We start from the raw sequence: 16849 nt of genomic DNA, 5'->3' as shown, positions 1-16849 counted from the left end.
ATTGATGTGTGCATCCTACGGGAGAACTAGACTGATGTGTGCATCCTTCGGGAGCACTAGACTGATATGTGCATCCTTCGGGAGCACTAGACTGATATGTGCACCTTCGGGAGCGCTAGACTGATATGTGCGTTCTACGGAACCACTAGACTGTTATGTAGGGTACCCCCGAATAGGAAGTTAACTGTTGTCCCCTAACGGGCCCAGTAGTGGGTCCCTTACTGGGTATGTTTATACTCACCCTTTTCTCTTCTTTAACTTTTCAGGTAAGGGCACAGCGAGGGGCAGACCGACGAGAGGCAGGAAGGACGCGTGAAGGCCATATGGACGCGTCTGGTTTTCTTATCGCTTCCGCTATGTATTTTGTCAGAATATTTTGACTCGTGATTTTGAACTGGTGACTTGAGTTTTTTATTTGTGACTTTTTGATTGATTTAAAATAGGGCCCGAAACTGTCTTTTTGTAAGGTTTCTAATGCTTTAATGAATCGTAACTGGTCCGTTTTAAATTTTATGTTGAATGGTCGAGTTTTGGTATTTGGTAGTGACCTCAGCTTAGTCCGGAAAGTTGGGTCGTTACAATAATTAATTATTTTGGAGAAAGATAAATAATAATTAATTATTGTAGAAGATAATTAATTGTTTTGGAGAAAGATAAATAATAATTAATTATTGTGGAAGATAATTAATTATTTAGGATTTTGTTTAATTTTATCTTTAAAACAATTTTTTATGAATTTAATAAGTATTTGAGGTTTTGTTTCATTTTCATATTTTTTTTATTATGGAATTTTATTATATTTATAATTAATTATGACCTCAGCTTACTATAAGGAGTTGGGTCTTTACAGCTGTTGCTGCTACAAATCCAACTGTTGGTCAACCTCTTGTTCTCTCTATTTCACTGGTCAATCGTCTGCTGCAAGCAATAATGGCTGAATCCCGCTCTCTGCCTCACTAAATCAGTGAACTGTCTCATAGCCACACTGTACTAGATGCAGTTCTTTGTGATTTTAGGCGAGTAGCGTTAGGGTCCTCTACTTCTTCGTCTGATCAGCAGGGTTGTCTTTATTTTTGCATTCAATCAAGAGGGAGATTTGTTTTGTTGTTTTGTTTCAGTCGGGGCATTGACCTTTAGTAGTTGGTTTTGATCTGGTTTGTTCAGAAGATCTGTTTTTCTGTTTTTCGCTTCAGTTCAATATTTTTAGTTCAGCTTGACAGATGTATTTTTCTTAATTTAATCGTTGTTTGTTTTGTTTGTTCTCCCATGCGTTAATGAAATAGTTTCTCTGGTGTTTCTACATATTATATGTTCGGTGTGATGGTTATGCCTCTGTTGTATGTGGGAGTTTTGACTTCGAATTTCTTTTTGGTGAGAATGGGTGCTTGATTGCAGAAATAAAAGTCAGTGGTACCAAGGGGGAGCTTGTTAACAAACTGGTACCACATGTTTATTTTTGCATAATATTTCTCTTAACAAATTAGTTAAGATTTTGGTTAAGATTCTTTCCTTAAAATATGACTTCAAGTGGTTAGAATCTTTTCTTATATATTAGGTACTTCCTAAGAAAGTTGATTGCTTCGGAGAACATCAAGGATAAATAACCAAGCACAGTAAGTTCTTTAAGAGAGTTTTCCATATTAACATGGAGTAAATCGGATAAAAGAATATATCTTTTGAATCAAAGCTGAAGTAGAATGCATATTTGATTAGTGTTGCGATTAAGGGGGAGTTTCATTCTACTCTTTATTTAGTTATGATCATTATGTTACATCATAATCCAGTTCTGTTGAAACAGTTCTAGAACAGTACTGTAACAATAGTGTTAAAGTGTTGTTCTTTTAGTCATAACTATGTATTCAACATTTATTGTATTTGTGATTAATACAATCTTTTTTCTTGGGCAAACTGTCCTCCAGATGTAGATATACATTCATCGAATTGGGTTACCAAATGTTACTGTGTTGTTTGTTCCTCTTCATGTTACTATAGTTTAGAACTCATTACACAACTGAGGTTACAACTGCCACATATCACTAGACCGCTCATATTTTAAAATTATATACCTAATAATCTCAAAATAAAACTGTTTAGATTTAAAGAATCTTGAAAAAAAAAATCATTAATTTAAATTTGACTACCCAAATCTAAACGATTAAATCTAAACGATCGTGTACCAAACAATAGTAAAATCTAAATGATTGTACCAAATATATTACATGCGTTGTTGACGGAACCTTTTTTGTATTTTTTATTATAGATATATGGATTTTTTTCGTTTTCGAAATTATTTTATATAATGTAAATATTTTGCGGCTTTATTATATTTTTTAAAAGACCATTTCTTATATTATATAATAAAATTATAATTGAACTATATAAAAAAATAATCTTCGCTTTTACATAAATGGTTCAAATTAAGAGACTAGAACACGAAGTTCGTTAGAGTATCCCATTTGAAATCTTAAGCCAATCAGAAAGTTAGTAAAAAGAGAGATATTAAATAACTTAAAATAGAATTTATGGGGCACACTCAAGTACACCGTGTAAAACACTCATTAGCCAATGTTGAACAAAAAAAAAATATTAAAATCGAATATTACCAAACAAACATTTTACAATTTGTTTGTTAAAATATTAAAATAGTAACTCACACTACATTAAAATACCAAATAAAAAGAAAGACAAAACTCATTAGTATTTCATCATGATTAGTGAAGAAAATTTTCAATATGATTTCCATTAAATAATTAGTCTAAAAAAATCTCACTTTTTGTATAAGGAAATTATTTAATGAGACAGCAAGGAAAAATAAATAGTGTTTGGGGTTCAGAAAGCAAAGCCAACAAGCAATTTCTTGTCACCCCTATCCATTGACTTTCACTATTTTAAATCTAAAGCACTTAGCTTTGTACCTGATTTTCCCTATTTATAGTGACATCAATATCAATCCCATTAGTGTTAATTGGCTCAAAAGAAATGATTAAGCTCCCCACTTTGGTTTCCTCTAATGCCTTTTTGGTGTCAAATCCAACTACTAACAAAAAAATAAGAAAAATGAAAAAGCATTTCCCCTTTTCACAAGTATATTATAATTTAGAAAATAATTTAGTCATCAATATAAACCATGAAGACTATTTATTGGAATGTGTGCGTAAAGAGAACTTTATGCCATTCTTTAATGTATATGTTGTGGAGGGAATTTTGCTTAGGAAATTAAGCCAAAAAAATCTAGATAATACAATCTAATATCGTATAATAAGATTTGATATTAACTTACATGGGATTGTGAAACTCCTATCCTAAAAATACACAATTATGACTTTACCTATGAGATGTGCGAGAACTTCTAACTTTTTCTATATTTTATAATTGTCTTACTTATTTAGGTATCTGAGTCATTTTTTTTTAATTTATTTGACATATTCTCTCTTTTTTAAGTTACAAATTTACCATCGTTATTGTTAGAACGTCGACTGCATCTTTTGGTACCAAAATTTGACCTCAGCAGTAGAAAACAAACTCTTTTCACCTTAATTATACTTAATCATGACTCTTTTAACAAGTGACACCATGAAATAAATTTGTTGGTAGTACAATCATAACACTATTCGTTGGAATGTGTGTGGAAAAAGAAGTTCATGAGATTCTTTAATGTACACAACAACCTTTTTTTCGTTCCTATTCTTTTATCGTAAGTTTGGAGCAATTTAGATGTAGAATTAGATGTTGGTGTCAATTTGGAGCTTAATTAGGTGAATACAAAGTCAAGTTGCATCAACCATTTAATGGCACGAATTTTACAAAACCAAGCTGAGGTTGTTACTAATCTAATTATCTTAACTTTTTAAAAACAATTGCGGAAGTATAGACCAAGCAGTTCTCATATGGTCAATCGCGAGTCCTTCTTGTCGCTCGCCAGCTTGACATTCCGCTTACATTTGCCTAAAAAATTAAACATAAAAAGAGTGAGTAGATATAATATATCCAATAAGTAATCCCCCTATCGAGGCCTTTTGAATGGGTTGTTAAACTCATTCTAACAAACGCATAATCTACAAATATAACATGGCATAGGTAATGACCTTGAAGGATCACAAATTATAATATAGGTAGTGAACCCGAGGAAAAATATTGAATGAGTTACCTTTGCATGATTTTTAATCCTTTAAGGTCATTACATATATCATGTTATCATCCATATTGAATGAGTTACCTATGCTGGAATGAGTTTATAAATCACCCAAAATGCCCTAATAGGGGATGACTTACTTTGTATTTTTGTACTAATCCTTTCTTATTTCATGTTTAATTTTCAGGTCAGGCAAAAACAGATTAGTTAATGACGAACAATACCCGCAATCGATCCTATAAGAATTTCTTGGTTTATGCTTTCACTATATAGTGTCCACTACAAGTCGGGAGCACCGAGTGTTGCGACATTACTCACGAAGTTGTAATGCAATAGCTAGCTTTATTGCACACAGCACATCGTCATGGGGCGATGCTCAAAAGACAATCAAAGCAGAAGCTTCCATCAGCATTAAGACGCGAGTTACGGTTTACTTAAGTATTTCTCTTCTGCCTCGATCATCTTATCTCAAATTTCCAATGGTCATATCACGATTTCTCTCAATTTCTGAGCTCTTCTCACTAGTTTATGTCTTCTAACTCTTTCTTATCACTCATAATGTGGATGAAAGACTAAGGTACTCATTTCTAGCTTCGATCTCTAGGATAATTTTTCTCTTTTTTTGTATTTTGCAAGATTTGAATTTAACTCCTTTATACTGCCAGTTTCAATTTTTATTCTAATGAATATTGATCATATTTTTTAACGCATGGGGGCTATATGATTTAAGCTTTGATTTAATGTATGATTCTTTGCATCTTTTCATATGTTAAGTTAGGAAGTAAAGGGTTAGGTTAGCTTACTATTTAAAAGTTAGATTTATATTGACCTAATCAGGCTTGAAATGGGACTATTGGAAGCTGAATTAGACGCTTGAAAATTGATCTTTTCACCTAAGAATCTCTGGAATTTCATCCGATTAGGGAAATTCAATTATGTATGCTTTTCATTATAGTAAATTTGAATAATTAGAAATGAAATTGGGGACAATTTTAATAGCTTTTCTCACTACTATAAAAGCAGACTCTCTTGACGTTTTTAAGCAGTCAAGAATTAATATTCTTGACGGTTTTAAAATCATCTTTGAAGCCAGCGTCAAGAGAGTCGAAGTTCAAGATTGTTAATAAACGTTAAGAACAATGAGCATTGATATTTTATACATGTCAAGTATACAAATGTTTGTGACATGTTAAAACCGTCAAGTATGTTGGTGTCCATGACCTTTAAAAAATATCAAGACGAAATGTTCTTGACATGTATAAAAACCTCAAGAATATGAGTGTTCATGACATTTAAAAATCGTCAAGGACTATTCTTTACTTAATATAGAAAAACTGTCAAGAAATTTATTGTTTATGACCTATAAAGAAACAACAAGAATATACTTGTTTATGACCTTTAAAAAAATCAAGAATGTATTTGTTTATGACATTGAAAAACCATCAAGAATGTACTTGTTTACGACATTTAAAAAACATCAAGAATGTACCTCTTTATGACATCTAAATAATGTCAAGAATATACTTGTTTAAGACATTTAAAAAGTTGACAAGCTTGTTTCGAAATATTTTTTTAATTGTTAATTAATTATATTTTTGTTTCTGTATTATGCCTCCATAGTCCTTGTATAAGTGTCCAGCAATAGTTCCATAATTATGAACAACAATATTTATCAAATATAGTCTCAAAACTAGAACATAAATGAACCTCTCACTATATCTATATATCTAATAATTTTCAAAACTTTTCATATATGAACATTTCACAATGTTGTCATATACAAAACTTTACTTCCTAGAATGTTTTTTGTAAATTAATATGAACAACCCCATATGATCGTTAACAAAAGTAATATATATAATTTCATCAGTTAGCCATGAATTCAACTGAATATCCTTATTAACTTATCCCAAAACTATCATAAATCTAATCTCAAAAGTATATCATAAATCTACGATCGCGTCTATGGACAAACAAACAATATTGATCATTTACAAAAACCAACAACTCAACAAAAACCAAACTACTTCTCCTCTCTCTCCCCCCACCCCATGAAAATTCTAAAAAGTGACCTATATTATCTATAGCAAAAAGTTTCACAACGGTAGCCAACAACAAGAAAATTTCCTACTTCAAAATGACAAAAAAGTAAGCAATCACATTTACGAACACAAAAAGTCAGCCAACTCAACTCATACCTCGTCCAACTTGATCTATGAGTTTAATCTTCATTTATCCATTTATATACCAATAAACATGAAAAATAAATGAATTAACTCAAAATCCAAACAAACCAATTAACTCAAGTCTTAACAAATTAGATGCACTCACAAAAGAAAGTTATTGCTCTCACGTTATTTGAATGATCAAAATAGTTTGATAACATACTGAATCAGAGATGACAATGCTTCCTCTAGCCATAATTTCCCTCCTAAACCTTATGACGTTGTATCCACACTAGAAGCTCCTAACTTGTAGAGGACACAACAAGTCACACCCCATCACAGAACACCTCCTCACTAGGCCCGAAATGTGGCGTGAAGCCGACCGAAATTGTTCTTCTTCTAACATTACCTGTAACCTCTGCATAACCAGTAATTGTTATCTATCTCTTTCCGATTAAACTTAAACATAAAATGCAAAAAGAAAAGTCTAACTTTAAAACAATAGTTTAAAGCTTTACAAAACACTTTCAGGTTTACCCAACCACTGGAATACCTATTCACAGTCTTGTATAGACAAAACTAAGTTCAGAGTTTCAACTATGGCAACAAAAAAACAAAGCTCAACAAATTAAAACCCTATACTAGTCTATTGTAGACAATGATAACCAAGTCTTCTATTATCTTAATTACAATTTATCATGCACAAATAGAGTGAGTCTGTAACACCCCAATGATCTCATGTTGTTCATTTTTTTTTAAATTCAAGTATTTATTTTTATTTTATTCATTTATTTGTTTATAATTAAATAATGAAACTTATGTCATCAAGATGTGAATTTTCCCCTTTTAAAATATTAAGCAAATTTCAACTTTAATTATACTTGGTAATTAAAGATTTAATTGGTATTTGGAAGTTGAGGGAAAGGAGGAATTTGGTGAAGATATTGGAGAAATTTGAGAGAGAAGGGTGAAATTTGGAATTTAACAAAGAAGAGAAAAGAAGGGAAATTATTTTATAAAAGGAAAAGAAAAGGAAAAAGAAAAGGAAAAGAAAAGGAAAAAGAAAAGGAAAAGAAAAGGAAAAGAAAAGAGAAGAGGGAGAGAAGGGGAAACCCTAGCCGCCGCCGCCAATCTCCGCCGCCGCCGCCGCCGTCGCACGCCGCCGCAAGCCAGCCATCGTAGAAGCCGCGTCGTACCGCGTCCGCCAGCCGAAGGAGCCGCGCCGCTTCGATCTGAGGCAGGTCAGCCGAAACCCGTCGCGTCCCGAAGCCGAATCCACCTCTGCGCCGAACGCGTCGCGAAGCCGAGATCCATCTCCACGTCGAAGCCGCGTCGCCAGCCATCGTCGTCTGCACCCGAGCCGCGAACGCGCCTACACCCGAGCCGTATCGAAGCCGCGAACGCGCCCGCCTCCAGCCGACGAACGAACCCGAACCCGGAACCGCCCGCGCGCTCGAACCTGGAACCGCCCGCGCGCCCGAACCCGGAACCGAACCCGCGCCCGTGCCACACGTGCCTGACTCTCCCGCGTGCAAGCGCGCCGCGCCGTGTGTTCCGCGTAGCCGAGCCGCGTCCCCTCCCTGTAGCAAGCCGAGCCGCACGCGAAGTCCCCATACCGAGCCGAGCCGCGTCTGCACCAAGCCGAGCCGGTCCTGCCTTCTTCCAGCCGAGCCGCCAAGCCTGTTTTGGCTCCTTCCACCTAAATTTTTGGTAATTTCCAATTTCCCTAGCCTGCCCAGTAATTAAATGAGTTAATTTGGAAATTTAATTAATTTAATTACTTTCCTCAAGAAGCAAATTGGACCAAATAGCTGCTGCAGCTTAGGACTTCCTCAGTAGGAACTCATCTAGCAACATCTCGAGGTAAGAGATTTCTACTACTAGCCCCATGTGAGAATTTGATGTTGCATGTTCCTTCAGTGACATACGATGATGGTTGGGCTTACGATGTATGATAATATTTTATCATGATCTGACGAATGACATGGCCATACTTTGGCATAATATTATGGTAATGAGAACCCTCGAACCATATGTGACTGTATGGGAAGACTGATGGACTTATGATGTATGTGACTGTATGATAAGACTGAGGGACTTATGATGTATGTGACTGTATGATAAGACTGATGGACTTACGACGTATGTGACTGTATAATGAGAACTATTAGTGACTGTTTGATGATAGCTGTAGTGGGGGATGAGATGGTGGTTATTTTCTGATGATAATTTGATGACGTATGCATATGTATGTTGGGATTGGGGTATCTGTTAACTTCTCCTATCTGAGTCGTACCTGCATGGGTGTCCTTCGGGATCACCACCTATTTAGGACTGTTAGGCTCGACGGGGCGCCAGTCCAGCATGACTATAGATATGACTCGAGCGACTCGACGGGGTCCTCGCATCCCGACGGTCCTAAGTGTCCCCTGGACACCGAAGACCAGAGTTAAGTCCCCACGGGGCGCATGTTGCACGTGTTCGGGAGCGTGCCAGAGATTGGGTACTAGTTTCAGGACTCGATAGGAATGTTAACAGGCACCTAGTGGGACTAGTAGTGGGTCCCTTACTGAGTATTTTTATACTCATTCTCTTCGTTTTATGTTTTCAGGTAGAGGACGAGGCAAGGGCAAGGGCAAGCTGGCGAGCGACGTGAAGTGACCGTGGCGAGCCATAGGGGTTTTCCTGCTTCCGCACATGTTTTACTTTACAGTTAAATTCATGTTTCGGCTTTCTGCATGTTTACTTTGGTTATTTTTGTAGATAGGGCCCGCTTAGGGATTTTAAACTTAACTCGTATTTCTACATGTTACTTTAACTATCTTCCATAAATACATTTGCTAGATTTCTTTGCATTTATTTACACCGGATTTTATGACTTAAACACTGATCCTAGATTCAGTAACCACTTCGATTCAGCATAAAGAGTCGGGTCGTTACAGTTGGTATCAGAGCGCAGTGTTTTAGGTCCTGTAGACTGACTTATGATGTAAGTCATTTTGTTTTGATTTTTACCTCACCCTATGGCTATACGGTCCTTCGTCACTCGCCAGGTATGCCTAAAGCTTTACAAATATTAAGATTATAATGTTGCCTGATTAGATTAGACTTAGAGTGAGAATATTGAGTTCTAGTGGTGAAAAATTTGTTGGTGAATTTTAGGAAGAATGCCGCCACGTAGAGGTGCACGCCGAGGAGGTGGCAGGGGAGGCAGAGGAGCCGGTCGTGGCCAACCGGCGGAGCAACCTGCCGCGCCGCCAGTCAACCCCGACGTACCAGTCAACCCTAATGCACCGGTCACTCAGGCGGATCTCGCCGCAATGGAGCAGCGTTACCAGGCCATGCTGCAAGCTGCTCTAGCGCCGTTCCTCGCTGCTCAGCAGAACCAGGCCGCCCCTGTTCAGGACCAGCCTGTAGTCCCTCCAGCCCCTGTTCAGGACCAGCCCGTCATCCCTCCAGCCCCGGTGGAAGCCCAGCCGGTGCCAGTACAACTGTCAGCTGAGGCCAAGCACTTGAGGGATTTTAGGAAGTACAACCCGAAGACTTTCGACGGATCCTTGGACAACCCCTTTAGAGCCCAGCTGTGGTTGACATCCATAGAGACGATCTTCAGGTACATGAAGTGCCCAGAAGACCAGAAGGTGCAGTGTGCAGCTTTCTGTTTGGAGGATAGGGGGACTGCCTGGTGGGAGACTGCTGAGAGGGCGCTGGGAGGAGATGCCAGCAAGATCACATGGGAGCAATTCAGGGAGAGCTTTTATGCTAAGTTCTTCTCTGCCAACGTGAAGCACGCCAAGCTCCAAGAATTCCTAAACTTGGAGCAAGGCAAACTGAGCGTGGAACAATATGATGCCGAGTTCGACCTGTTGTCCCGTTTTGCCCCTGATGTGGTAAGGGATGAGGCCGCCAGGACTGAGAGATTTGTTAATGGCCTCAGGTTAGACCTCCAGGGTTTTGTACGAGCTCTTCGACCAACCACTCATGCGGATGCTCTACGCATAGCACTGGATCTGAGCCTGCATGAGAGAGCTGGTCAATCTAAGGTTGTCGGCACAGGGTCAGCCTCGGGACAGAAGAGGAAGGCGGAGGCGCAGCCCGACGTAATACCACAGCGGACTCCGAGGTCAGGAGGTGTCTTCCAGAGACACCGTCGGGAGCTGGCAGCAGCTGGGAGAACTTTGAGAGAGCTACCCACTTGTACTACCGGTGGGAAGGTCCATGGAGGACAATGTTTAGCTGGGAGTGGAGTCTGCTTCAGGTGCAGGCAGCCGGGGCACACCGCTGATGCGTGTCCTCGGAAACCCTTAGAGACGACGCCACGTCAGCCTTCTGCTCCCCAGCAGGGGAGAGTCTTTGCCACGAACCGGCAGGAGGCCGAGCGAGCTAGTACGGTGGTGACAGGTACGCTCCCAATCTTGGGGCATTATGCTTTGGTACTATTTGACTCGGGGTCATCGCATTCATTTATATCCTCTATTTTTGTCAAGCATGCGGGTTTAGAAGTAGAACCGTTGGGTAGTGCCTTGTCTGTCTCTACTCCTTCTGGAGAGGTCCTTTTGTCTAAGGAAAAAATAAGGGCATGTTGGGTAGAAATAGCAAACCATACCTTGAACGTAACTTTACTGGTGCTAGATATGCAAGATTTCGATGTAATTTTAGGCATGGATTGGTTGTCAACTAACCATGCAACCATAGACTGTTTTAATAAGGAAGTGGTCTTTAACCCTCCTTCCGGGGATAAGTTTAAGTTTAGAGGAGCAGGCATGGTAGGTATACCCAAGGTCATCTCAGCAATGAAGGCGAGTAAGCTACTTAGCCAGGGTACTTGGGGTATCTTGGCGAACGTAGTAGATATGGCAGAACCAGAAGTTTCCCTATCTTCCGAACCAGTAGTAAGGGAGTACCCTGACGTTTTCCCCGACGAACTCCCAGGACTTCCGCCTCCCAGGGAGGTAGACTTCGCCATTGAGTTAGAGCCCGGCACCGCCCCTATCTCTAGAGCTCCTTACAGAATGGCTCCAGCTGAGCTAAAGGAGTTGAAGGTCCAGTTACAGGAGTTGCTGGACAAAGGCTTCATCCGGCCCAGTGTATCACCTTGGGGAGCCCCAGTGTTGTTCGTGAAGAAGAAGGATGGGTCGATGCGCCTTTGCATTGACTACCGAGAATTGAACAAGGTGACAGTTAAGAACCGCTACCCCTTACCCAGAATCGAGGACCTGTTCGACCAGTTACAGGGGGCCACCGTCTTTTCCAAGATCGACCTGCGATCAGGCTATCACCAGTTGAGGATTAGGGACGGTGATATTCCCAAGACGGCCTTTCGTTCGAGGTACGGACACTACGAATTCATAGTGATGTCCTTTGGTTTAACTAATGCCCCTGCAGTGTTCATGGATTTGATGAACAGGGTGTTTAAGGACTTTCTAGACCAATTCGTCATAGTCTTCATTGACGATATCTTGATCTATTCCAAGACTGAGGCCGAACACGAAGAGCACTTGCACCAAGTCTTGGAGACCCTTCGAGCTCATAAGCTATACGCCAAGTTCTCCAAGTGTGAGTTCTGGTTAAAGAAGGTGACATTTTTAGGGCACGTGGTTTCCAGTGAGGGAGTCTCGGTGGACCCAGCTAAGGTCGAAGCGGTGACCAACTGGCCTCGACCGTCTACAGTCAGTGAGATTCGCAGTTTTCTGGGTCTGGCAGGATACTACAGGAGGTTTGTAGAAGACTTCTCACGCATAGCCAGCCCATTGACCCAGTTGACCAGGAAGGGAACCCCTTTTGTCTGGAGCCCAGCATGTGAGAGTAGTTTCCAAGAGCTTAAGCAGAAGCTAGTGACGGCACCAGTCCTGACAGTGCCTGATGGGTCGGGAAGTTTTGTGATCTATAGTGATGCCTCTGAGAAAGGACTGGGATGTGTCCTGATGCAGCAAGGTAAGGTAGTTGCGTATGCCTCACGCCAGTTGAAGAATCATGAGCAGAACTACCCTACCCACGACTTGGAGTTGGCAGCTGTAGTCTTTGCACTGAAGATATGGAGGCACTATCTGTACGGTGAGAAGATTCAGATTTACACCGACCACAAGAGCCTGAAGTATTTCTTCACTCAGAAGGAGTTGAACATGAGGCAGAGGAGGTGGCTCGAGTTGGTGAAAGACTACGACTGCGAGATCCTGTACCATCCAGGTAAAGCAAATGTAGTGGCTGACGCGCTGAGTAGGAAGGTTGCACATTCAGCAGCGCTAGTCACGAAGCAGACCCCCTTACTCAGGGATTTGGAGAGAGCCGAGATTGCAGTCTCAGTAGGTGAGGTTGCCGCACAGTTGGCTCAGTTGACAGTTCAGCCAACCTTGAGGCAAAAGATCATTGCTGCTCAGCTGAGTGATCCTTACTTGGCAGAGAAACGTCGTATGGTAGAGACGGAGCAAGGTGAAGAGTTCTCTATATCCTCTGATGATGGCCTTATGTTTGAGGGACGCCTGTGTGTGCCGGAAGACAGCGCAGTTAAGACAGAGCTTTTGACTGAGGCTCACAGTTCCCCGTTTACCATGCACCCTGGGAGTACGAAGATGTACCAGGACTTAAGGAGTGTCTATTGGTGGAGGGGCATGAAGAGGGATGTAGCAGAGTTCGTCAGTAGGTGCTTGGTGTGCCAGCAGGTGAAGGCACCTAGGCAGCATCCAGCAGGGTTGTTGCAACCCTTGAGTGTGCCAGGGTGGAAGTGGGAGAGTGTGTCGATGGACTTTATCACGGGACTGCCCAAGACCGTGAAGGGCTACACGGTGATCTGGGTTGTGGTCGACAGACTCACGAAGACAGCCCACTTCGTGCCAGGGAAATCCACGTACACTGCCAGCAAGTGGGGGCAGTTATACATGACGGAAATAGTAAGACTGCACGGAGTACCAGTATCCATCGTTTCAGACAGGGATGCCCGTTTCACTTCGAAATTTTGGCAAGGGCTCCAACTTGCATTAGGTACGAGGCTGGACTTCAGCACGGCATTCCACCCTCAGACTGATGGTCAGACAGAGAGACTGAACCAGATTTTGGAGGATATGCTGCGGGCCTGTGTGCTAGAGTTTTCAGGAAGTTGGGACTCCCACCTGCATCTAATGGAGTTCGCCTATAATAACAGTTACCAGGCTACCATTGGTATGGCTCCGTTTGAGGCTCTGTATGGCAAGTGCTGTAGATCCCCTGTCTGCTGGGGCGAGGTTGGAGAGCAGAGGATGCTAGGCCCCGAGTTAGTGCAGACTACCAATGCAGCCATACAGAAGATCCGAGCTCGTATGCTGACCGCACAGAGCAGACAGAAGAGTTACGCTGATGTACGACGTAAGGACCTCGAGTTTGAAGTGGGAGATATGGTCTTTTTGAAGGTAGCACCGATGAAGGGCGTTCTGAGGTTCGAGAAGAAGGGGAAGTTGAGTCCACGTTTCGTGGGGCCATTTGAGATACTGGAACGGATTGGCCCTGTGGCTTATCGTTTGGCCTTGCCCCCATCCCTCTCAGCAGTGCATGACGTATTCCATGTCTCCATGTTGAGGAGGTATGTCGCAGACCCGACGCACATCGTGGACTTCGAGCCCCTACAGGTCAGTGAGAACTTGAGCTACGAGGAGCAGCCTGTCGAGATCTTGGCAAGAGAGGTCAAGAAGCTTCGTAGTCGAGATATTCCACTAGTCAAAGTCCTCTGGCAGAACCATGGAGTTGAAGAGGCCACGTGGGAGAGAGAAGAGGACATAAAGGCCCAGTACCCAGAAATGTTCGAGGATTAGAGCTTTCGAGGACGAAAGCTTTCTAAGGGGGGAAGTATGTAACACCCCAATGATCTCATGTTGTTCATTTTTTTTTAAATTCAAGTATTTATTTTTATTTTATTCATTTATTTGTTTATAATTAAATAATGAAACTTATGTCATCAAGATGTGAATTTTCCCCTTTTAAAATATTAAGCAAATTTCAACTTTAATTATACTTGGTAATTAAAGATTTAATTGGTATTTGGAAGTTGAGGGAAAGGAGGAATTTGGTGAAGATATTGGAGAAATTTGAGAGAGAAGGGTGAAATTTGGAATTTAACAAAGAAGAGAAAAGAAGGGAAATTATTTTATAAAAGGAAAAGAAAAGGAAAAAGAAAAGGAAAAGAAAAGGAAAAAGAAAAGGAAAAGAAAAGGAAAAGAAAAGAGAAGAGGGAGAGAAGGGGAAACCCTAGCCGCCGCCGCCAATCTCCGCCGCCGCCGCCGCCGTCGCACGCCGCCGCAAGCCAGCCATCGTAGAAGCCGCGTCGTACCGCGTCCGCCAGCCGAAGGAGCCGCGCCGCTTCGATCTGAGGCAGGTCAGCCGAAACCCGTCGCGTCCCGAAGCCGAATCCACCTCTGCGCCGAACGCGTCGCGAAGCCGAGATCCATCTCCACGTCGAAGCCGCGTCGCCAGCCATCGTCGTCTGCACCCGAGCCGCGAACGCGCCTACACCCGAGCCGTATCGAAGCCGCGAACGCGCCCGCCTCCAGCCGACGAACGAACCCGAACCCGGAACCGCCCGCGCGCTCGAACCTGGAACCGCCCGCGCGCCCGAACCCGGAACCGAACCCGCGCCCGTGCCACACGTGCCTGACTCTCCCGCGTGCAAGCGCGCCGCGCCGTGTGTTCCGCGTAGCCGAGCCGCGTCCCCTCCCTGTAGCAAGCCGAGCCGCACGCGAAGTCCCCATACCGAGCCGAGCCGCGTCTGCACCAAGCCGAGCCGGTCCTGCCTTCTTCCAGCCGAGCCGCCAAGCCTGTTTTGGCTCCTTCCACCTAAATTTTTGGTAATTTCCAATTTCCCTAGCCTGCCCAGTAATTAAATGAGTTAATTTGGAAATTTAATTAATTTAATTACTTTCCTCAAGAAGCAAATTGGACCAAATAGCTGCTGCAGCTTAGGACTTCCTCAGTAGGAACTCATCTAGCAACATCTCGAGGTAAGAGATTTCTACTACTAGCCCCATGTGAGAATTTGATGTTGCATGTTCCTTCAGTGACATACGATGATGGTTGGGCTTACGATGTATGATAATATTTTATCATGATCTGACGAATGACATGGCCATACTTTGGCATAATATTATGGTAATGAGAACCCTCGAACCATATGTGACTGTATGGGAAGACTGATGGACTTATGATGTATGTGACTGTATGATAAGACTGAGGGACTTATGATGTATGTGACTGTATGATAAGACTGATGGACTTACGACGTATGTGACTGTATAATGAGAACTATTAGTGACTGTTTGATGATAGCTGTAGTGGGGGATGAGATGGTGGTTATTTTCTGATGATAATTTGATGACGTATGCATATGTATGTTGGGATTGGGGTATCTGTTAACTTCTCCTATCTGAGTCGTACCTGCATGGGTGTCCTTCGGGATCACCACCTATTTAGGACTGTTAGGCTCGACGGGGCGCCAGTCCAGCATGACTATAGATATGACTCGAGCGACTCGACGGGGTCCTCGCATCCCGACGGTCCTAAGTGTCCCCTGGACACCGAAGACCAGAGTTAAGTCCCCACGGGGCGCATGTTGCACGTGTTCGGGAGCGTGCCAGAGATTGGGTACTAGTTTCAGGACTCGATAGGAATGTTAACAGGCACCTAGTGGGACTAGTAGTGGGTCCCTTACTGAGTATTTTTATACTCATTCTCTTCGTTTTATGTTTTCAGGTAGAGGACGAGGCAAGGGCAAGGGCAAGCTGGCGAGCGACGTGAAGTGACCGTGGCGAGCCATAGGGGTTTTCCTGCTTCCGCACATGTTTTACTTTACAGTTAAATTCATGTTTCGGCTTTCTGCATGTTTACTTTGGTTATTTTTGTAGATAGGGCCCGCTTAGGGATTTTAAACTTAACTCGTATTTCTACATGTTACTTTAACTATCTTCCATAAATACATTTGCTAGATTTCTTTGCATTTATTTACACCGGATTTTATGACTTAAACACTGATCCTAGATTCAGTAACCACTTCGATTCAGCATAAAGAGTCGGGTCGTTACAGAGTCGTACAAAAATCTAATCACCTTTTAGTAGAGTAGGCAGATGCTTTAACAAACACTATAACCACAACCTCTATTTGTAATGAAATTAAACATTTAAAGGATGAGCTATAAAGTCCCTTGAGTGACAACATTTAAAACGAAGCATGATAATGAAAACTTTGAGCAAAATAATATACATAAACATAGCAAATAAATTTTCTCTTCAAACTTAGTTTTTAACTTTCTCTTTTCTTTCTTGCTTGCTATACCTTGAACTATTTGTATCTACAAGACGAAACTCTAGACGTGGAATCCCTATTCTTCGATACAATACTTGCGAGGTGAAACTCTAAGCACCGATAGCACCTTATCTCACTATACTATATTTGCGAGGACAAGCATAATACAGAGAGATGCTTAAGGACAAGGACAATTCTTAATTTAAGGGTATCATAACTTGTAGAAATATAAGTTATTGTAACCTCCTTTATAGAATAATGAGCCCAAAATGTAGAAGAAGTGTATCAAAT

At 41.6% G+C, this 16849-nt stretch overlaps 1 protein-coding gene and 1 long non-coding RNA gene across 2 annotated transcripts; both read left to right on the top strand.

Moving 5' to 3' along the window:
• Positions 1-7682: 7682 nt before the first annotated feature.
• Positions 7683-10950, top strand: LOC127144138 (uncharacterized). Its single transcript, XM_051079699.1, has 4 exons — positions 7683-8007; positions 8092-8160; positions 9460-10187; positions 10930-10950. Exons 3-4 carry the CDS (start codon positions 9465-9467, stop codon positions 10948-10950), a joined length of 744 nt encoding a protein of 247 aa, XP_050935656.1. The 5' UTR covers positions 7683-8007; positions 8092-8160; positions 9460-9464.
• Positions 10951-14782: 3832 nt separating this feature from the next.
• Positions 14783-16260, top strand: LOC127144199 (uncharacterized). Its single transcript, XR_007815766.1, has 3 exons — positions 14783-15107; positions 15192-15260; positions 16009-16260. It is a non-coding gene; the product is annotated as an uncharacterized LOC127144199 (long non-coding RNA).
• Positions 16261-16849: the final 589 nt, after the last annotated feature.

The sequence above is a fragment of the Cucumis melo genome, chromosome 12 (genome assembly GCF_025177605.1).
Source record: "Cucumis melo cultivar AY chromosome 12, USDA_Cmelo_AY_1.0, whole genome shotgun sequence".
Lineage (NCBI taxonomy): Eukaryota > Viridiplantae > Streptophyta > Magnoliopsida > Cucurbitales > Cucurbitaceae > Cucumis > Cucumis melo.
Note: the sequence above shows the minus strand (reverse complement) of the source record. Positions and strands in the feature narration are given on the sequence as shown.

What these genes read in the sequence shown, in the direction of transcription:
- LOC127144138 (XM_051079699.1), top strand. Translation starts at nt 9,465, where the DNA reads ATGCCGCCACGTAGAGGTGCACGCCGAGGAGGTGGCAGGGGAGGCAGA. An exon ending in CCCGTTTTGCCCCTGATGTG is followed by an intron (nt 10,188 to 10,929) that starts GTAAGGGATGAG and finishes TACTGGTGCTAG; the next exon opens with ATATGCAAGATTTCGATGTA.